This window comes from Pygocentrus nattereri, chromosome 9 (genome assembly GCF_015220715.1).
Source record: "Pygocentrus nattereri isolate fPygNat1 chromosome 9, fPygNat1.pri, whole genome shotgun sequence".
NCBI classification, from domain to species: domain Eukaryota; kingdom Metazoa; phylum Chordata; class Actinopteri; order Characiformes; family Serrasalmidae; genus Pygocentrus; species Pygocentrus nattereri.
Genome location: NC_051219.1, coordinates 28,897,748 through 28,904,417, shown reverse-complemented (window position 1 = coordinate 28,904,417; position 6,670 = coordinate 28,897,748). Strand labels below are relative to the sequence as shown.

Here is a 6,670-nt window from a genome sequence, read left to right as displayed (position 1 = left end):
ATTAGTAAAAAAGACTAAATTAAAAAAATATTCAAAAGTATTACTAAAAATGTTAAAATACTCTGTAGTATAATGTACTCTATATAGCATCATAACTAAGCTTATGACATGTAACCACAGCAGAACTTCCTTTGGTGCTAAATAGAATTTTACATAACAGGTTCCTCATGACAGAGAAGAACCCTATAACCACCAAAAGAACCATTTATGTTTTAATTTTGGCATGGCTCTATATCCATTGCCTTTGCTAAACCTTTGAAGAACCACTTTTTAAGGGTGAACCCTGCCTTATAACAGCCTATAGTATAAGCTATATAAGCTAATAGTAATACTAAATTAAATGTTAGCTAGTGCTAAAAGAGCTAAAATTCAAGTTAATTGCAAACAATATTACATTTGAAAAATAAGTATGTCCCCTCTTGGCAAAAAGTGTTTTATATAGCAACAAAAATGACTCTTTTTAGGTGCTGTAAATACAGAAATATATTTAAAAAGGGTTTTAAAAGAACAATAAACAAGGTGTTCCATCATGGTGGAGAAACAAACAATTTTCAAATGATTCTTTCAGTTGTCACAGTTCTATAACAGTTGCCTTTACTAAAGAACCTTCATTTGTCAACCATTGGTTTTTCTTCTCAGCAACATTTGAAGAGCCACTGTGTTAAAGGTGCGCTGAAGTAATACAACTAAAGCTTTTGTTGTGCTTTGATACTTTTCTATGCTCTTAAAAAAGATGGTTCTTCAACGTTTCTTTAGTAAAGAAAATTGCTCTATATAGAACCATGAGTACTCCAAGAAGAATTCTTTGCATCATGAGATGGTTCTTCAGATTGATGGAGAATGTGCTGTGGATGGTTCTATATAACCTTTCTGCAAAGGGTTCTATATAGCACCAAAAAGGGTTCTTCTATTGTTACTATGTCAAGCTTTTTTTTGTTTCTATAAAGAGCCCTTTTTCCAAAAGGTACTATGTAAAACCATGTACAGCACATTCTCCATCATGATGAAAAGCCCTCCCACACAGTGCAAAGCACCCATCACACAAAGGGTTCATGGTGCTATATAGAACCGTTTTCTGTACTAAAGAACCCTCGAAGAACCATCTTCTTATAAGACGAAAAATAAATAGCTCACTTTCAGACTCCAAAACAATGGACGTCTAGAGAGGCCATAAGGTAGTTATAATTTTCTGGATTATTTTCTTGAGATAACAAGGTAGTTATCTTGTTATCATGAGATAACAAAAGAGGTTATCTTGCAATAAGGAGTTAATTATCTTGTTTTCTGAAGACAACAAAGTTGCTATCTCAAGATCACAAGATAATTGTCTCGTTACCTCAAGATAACATTCCAGAAAATTGTAGCAGCAGCTCATGGCCTCTCCAGACTTCCATACAAAACTAAAGCAAATGCAATGTGTTTGGTGTAGATGTTAACCCCTCCCACTGGCCTCATGTGTCTGTGCTGTTTAACGTGGTGGCTGAAAGCTGGTTTGTGTGCTGTGCATTTAAGCTGAACTTCACTGTGTGGGACACTTTCATTAAAACTATCAGACCAACAGTAATGACGTGATATCCACAACGAGTGAGTGCTCTCGTTTTTAGAGGTCTAATTTTGCAACTACGGCGCTTTGTAAAGCGTTATTGAGTATGTAAATCGTAAACAACACTCCAAACCACCACACGAGGATGATCTGCGAGCTTTTGGAAACGTCTAGCCCTCAGTGATGGCCAGCAAAAGCGCGGAATGGCTGCAGATGGAGCTGGACTCCGGTTCCTTGCTCTTGTTGGACTGTCGACCCCACAGACACTACCAGTCAGCCCGGATAGAGACAGCCATCAGCCTGGCCATCCCCGGGATCCTGCTGAAGAGGTTCAGGAAGGGGAACTTACCCATCCGAGCTGTGATCCCGAATAAAGAGGACAGGGAGAAGTTCCTGAGGCGCTGCAGGACAGACACCGTGCTTCTGTATGATGAGTCCAGCGTGGAGCTCAACCATAGCGGCTCTCTGCTCGCTGTGGTCCTCCAGAAGCTCTGGGATGACGGATGTAAGGCGTTTTTCCTCGAAGGTAACCTACCACTCATTCACTGTTAGTTACTCTCTCTGTAGGCGTCAGCTTTTGCTCCTCAGCCTGAACTTCACAACTCTAAACTAGTTTTTACTAGAGTTTACTTTACTTAAAGGGGAACTCCATCGTTTTTTCAGAATTTCTGCACAGTTTCAGTCACTGGGTTGTAAACAAAGTCATTCATAGTGGTTTGGTGTGAAGGGTTGCGTTCTAGAGAAACTTAGCAAGGCAGAGTTGTTCACATTGAAGGCGATGGGAACCAGACCCTGAAAAGTTTAATGCCTCTGAAATATGCCTTTTGATGAAATAGTTATGGATATGTTGACAATATTTTTGTAATGGTTTAGAGGTGTATATGTAAACTTGTGTATATATATATATATGTGTGTGTGTGTGTGTGTGTGTGTGTGTGTATATATATATATATATATATATATACACACACACACATATAAAATCATTCATAGTGGAGAGGTGCATGCAGGCTGTTGGAAGGTAAATATAGTCCCCAGAGAAAACTTGGAAACTCAGAAAAACACATGTAGGTGCAGTAGTCTTTAGTCATATAGTAAATAAAATGAATATAAATTTTTTCTTTGTTAAAGGAATCATTTAGTTGAAACTGCCCAGCTGGTTGCAGGTTGAGAAAAGACTTCGGATCATGTATTGTAAATGTATTTACTTTACATTCAACAAAATATGTGGTCTATAACATTCCCTTAACTTTTCCCTCACCTTAAACTTAATAACTCTAAATATAACCTCTCTCAAGCTCATTTTAACCTCAGCCCAAAACCGAAACGTCACCCATATCAACCTCATGTTATGTTTGGTAAAAGTTTGGTTGGATGGTTCGCTGTATGTGTTTAAAGCTGCACTATGAAAGATTATTGCTCAAATTGAAATAAGCCGGTCAAAGGGAAAAAAACAACAGGTCAAAATATATTGTGTGTGCACTATAAAGCTTGACATAGTAATTTAGAAGTCAGAGGTCTCAGATCAGACCATATCACGAGTCTTACTTGTTAACGTCACATGCACAGTCTCAAAAAGAAGGTTCGGCTCAATGTTTAGGTTACACAGGTAAAATCAACACTAATGAAGATATGATAACAAAAGTAGATGATTCGCTGACATCCTTCAAAGACACGTCCTTCACCAAGTTTAAACAGGGTTCTCTTTGAGTACTCTTTCAATGCACTCACAATTATCAGATTCATCTGCTTGGGGAAGGGTCCAAAGCACAACCTGCGTTACATGCAATTACATGCCTACACTACAGAGGTCTACAAATCCCCAAAACCTACATAGTGCAGCTTTATGTCTGTAACATCCTATTTAATGTCACTACTTTAATCCTAATTCTGACTTTAATCCTAATCATTAACCTAATGCTATTAAGAATCAGTTCATCATTTTTGAGAATCTGTTGTCATTTTTCATTGTTCTTTTGTGTAGGAGGCTTTGTCAAGTTCCAGACAGAGTATCCCGAGCATTGTGAAACATTTCTGCACACTTCCACTGCTGACTCTTCTCCGCCACTGCCAGTGCTCGGACTCGGCGGCCTCTGTCTCAGTTCGGACGGTTCTGATGGAGAATCGGATCGAGACCCATGCAGTTCCACTGAGTTTGAGGACAGCCCCTTGTCCAGCAACAAGCCGGCCTTTCCAGTCCAGATCCTCCCCTACCTTTACCTGGGCTGTGCCAAAGACGCAGCCAACCTGGATGTGCTTGCCCAACACAACATCAAGTACATTCTGAATGTGACCCCCAATCTGCCCAATGTGTTTGAGCAGGATAGCAATTTCAGGTACAAACAAATCCCCATAGCAGACCACTGGAGTCAAAATCTGTGCCAGTTTTTTCCAGAGGCTATATCTTTCATTGGTAAGCAACATTCATCTTCTACATCATATGTCTGCTTGTTCCTTTCCTGTTGTGTGGGAACATGAGCCACTTTCTTGCCTGATTTCTGTATATTATCCGTTGACTGTGAAAGGCTGTGATATCACCTTTTTCTAATTTGACAAGCTGTTTATAAGAAATGAAAACAATCATGCCATGCTCATTACATTAGTGTCAAGGTGTCTGTGATACGCCATTGTGCTTGTGCTACTGAAGTTGCACGTGTTGAAGCTACTATAGCTAAAAATGAGACAACCCTGCAAAAATGGAAGACTGATCTTGATCTTTTATCAGATAATGACACCTTTGCTGACTTTTGCCCCAAAACTATATCATTGAAGTCAGTCTCTGATAACCATATAGCACTGTCAGAATGGCATAAGGAGATTTTTGTTTTTATGCTGATAGAATACCTAATATCCATGGTTTAAAGGGGACTTCCACTATGTTTTATTTCTAAATAATGCAGGCCTTGCCATGTAAACAGAGTCATTCAGAGTGGTTTGATGTGAAGTGATTCATTGTGGAGGAAATTACACGTGATGGTGAAATATTCATAAATCTACAAAAAATGTGTTTGGGAAATATTTTGCCATAAATGGAATGAAGTAAATGGATTAAAAAGCCAGATTAAAAATGTAAATGGATTAAAAAGCCAGAATTTTCCACAAAGCTATTTTAAAATAATGCAATTGGAGCTTTGGAGCTTTCAGAGGCTATACACTCTTCAGACATCTGGTTCCTATCACCACAACTGTGAGCAATTCTGGCTTGGTAAGTTTCTCTAGAACAGAACATTTTACACCAAATCACTTTGAATTACTTTGTTTACAACTCAACAATTTAATTATGCAGATTTTGTTGAAAAAATGGTGGAATTCCCTTTTGAAATCAGCCAGTGGTATGATGTCTGGGCCCCTTTATTTGATTACATGGGATAATATACATTTTCTAGCACAGCTTGAAGCATTTTTCTTTGTCAGTGAAAGTTGTCAGTGTCTGTAATTGCTGAGGTTTAATGGTAGGGTGAAGAGGGATGGGGGGATATAAGTGAAAGACTGCCATGCATCAAGTGCTCTGTTGTCATGTTTTTGTTTGAAAGCATTATACCAAACGAACATTTATTCCTGTAATTGCATATTTAAGCCTCTATACATTAATGTTACATTTCTCTGTAATGCTAATTTAGGGAGTTTTATATTGTTCTACATTTTTCCATTGCAGATATGTGTATATATCAGCATTGCCAGATATGTTCATGCAAAATATTGGATATCAGCATTGGCCCAGAATTCCCAGTCTAGAAACAACTTGGGAGTGCAGTCCCAAATGTGTCAATATAGAATGTAACATGTATATGCAATTCAGTACATAACTAAGTGTGTAGTTCACTATGTAGTTATGTAATTAAATTTTAATAGGATACAGTAATGAAAGTAATGAATCTTCAAAGGGTTAAACATGTGAATGTGTAGACAGGTATTTACCCAGGCTGCTAACAAAGCGTCACCGTTCAGCTTCTGGGAATGCAAATAGGTCTTTAGTGGAAAAAATGAATACACATGTTAAGCTGTGTGATTTCTGTATGTGGGTGGTTAGTGAAGTGGAACTGTCAGGCAAAGGGGGATGTTGTTCTCATGACTGTGTGTTTTATGCAACAGATCTGACAGCACAGTCTGACTGATTGAAAGTGTTCAGTGCAGTGTTGGAGGCTTAATTGCTTTCCTTTATTTTCTTTACTTTCCAACACTGTTATATTAAAGCAATAACACACTCAAGGTTGTGTGTTAATCGTGATGATAAACTCTGTCTTATGTTCTATTGGTTAAGTATCAAGTTCTTTCTTTTGACTTTCAGATGAAGCTCGGTCCAAGCAGTGTGGCGTGTTGGTGCACTGTCTGGCAGGAATCAGCCGCTCTGTGACCGTCACTGTGGCGTACCTCATGCAGAAGCTCAACCTACCCCTTAACGATGCCTATGACTTTGTCAAACGGAAGAAATCCAGCATCTCCCCGAATTTCAACTTCATGGGGCAGCTATTAGACTTTGAGAGGACACTCAGAGTAAGTAGCCCGTTTGAGGGTCAGCAGTCCAGTGGACAGTTCTACTTCAGTGCACCGACTTCTGACGTTTTCCAGCTGGACAGACTAGATAACTGAAAGCGATGGTGGATGCCTTCATGAATGGTGCTGTTATTTCCAATTGTATTAGTAGCAGATTAATCTCCTGATTATTCTGGTGATTAATCGAAGAATCAGGACCAAAAAAAGACTTTACTGGACAGTAACAAACTATGCATGGCCTTTCGTAGATTCCAAAGTACAAAAAAAACAGGAGGCCTTAAAATACCTAATATGTATACAGTCATGTGCAGTATAATTTCATGATTTGAGAACTTAATTGTGGCATTTTTCTGCACATTTTAGTGAACAATTTCTACTGTTTTGTTGAATTTAACATAATATGTGCCATAATGTTTGGACAGGCTACATTTTATGTTTTTTTTTTGCTTCCAATATGTTCAATTAAGCAAATGTACAGTAGTTGTGCATTAAAATGTGCAGAAAAATGCTTATAAATAGGCATGGAGCCATTTCATACTGTATGAGGGATCAGAAGGAGAATTTAAAATACACATTATCATCACACCACAGTTTTTTTTAATGAATTATAAAGTTTAATAAAGTAATTGACAG

General features: G+C 38.1%; 1 protein-coding gene across 2 annotated transcripts; it reads left to right on the top strand.

Annotated features, from left to right (window-relative positions):
• Positions 1 to 1,492: 1,492 nt before the first annotated feature.
• Positions 1,493 to 6,455, top strand: LOC108427746 (dual specificity protein phosphatase 7-like). 2 transcript variants are annotated; one of them, XM_017698193.2, is made up of 3 exons: positions 1,493 to 2,069; positions 3,528 to 3,956; positions 5,832 to 6,455. In XM_017698193.2, exons 1-3 carry the CDS (start codon positions 1,727 to 1,729, stop codon positions 6,131 to 6,133), a joined length of 1,074 nt encoding a protein of 357 aa, XP_017553682.1. In that variant the 5' UTR covers positions 1,493 to 1,726; the 3' UTR covers positions 6,134 to 6,455. The 2 variants fall into 2 exon arrangements, with proteins under 2 accessions (XP_017553682.1, XP_037397051.1); XM_037541154.1 differs by having other exon boundaries at positions 3,528 to 3,879; positions 5,832 to 5,888.
• The last annotated feature ends 215 nt before the right edge of the window (positions 6,456 to 6,670 follow it).

Excerpts from the sequence above, each read along its gene's own strand:
- LOC108427746 (XM_017698193.2), top strand. The coding sequence starts at position 1,727 with ATGGCCAGCAAAAGCGCGGAATGGCTGCAGATGGAGCTGGACTCCGGT. Across the intron at positions 2,070-3,527 it reads TAAGGCGTTTTTCCTCGAAG|GAGGCTTTGTCAAGTTCCAG; the intron begins GTAACCTACCAC and ends TCTTTTGTGTAG. Across the intron at positions 3,957-5,831 it reads AGAGGCTATATCTTTCATTG|ATGAAGCTCGGTCCAAGCAG; the intron begins GTAAGCAACATT and ends TTTGACTTTCAG.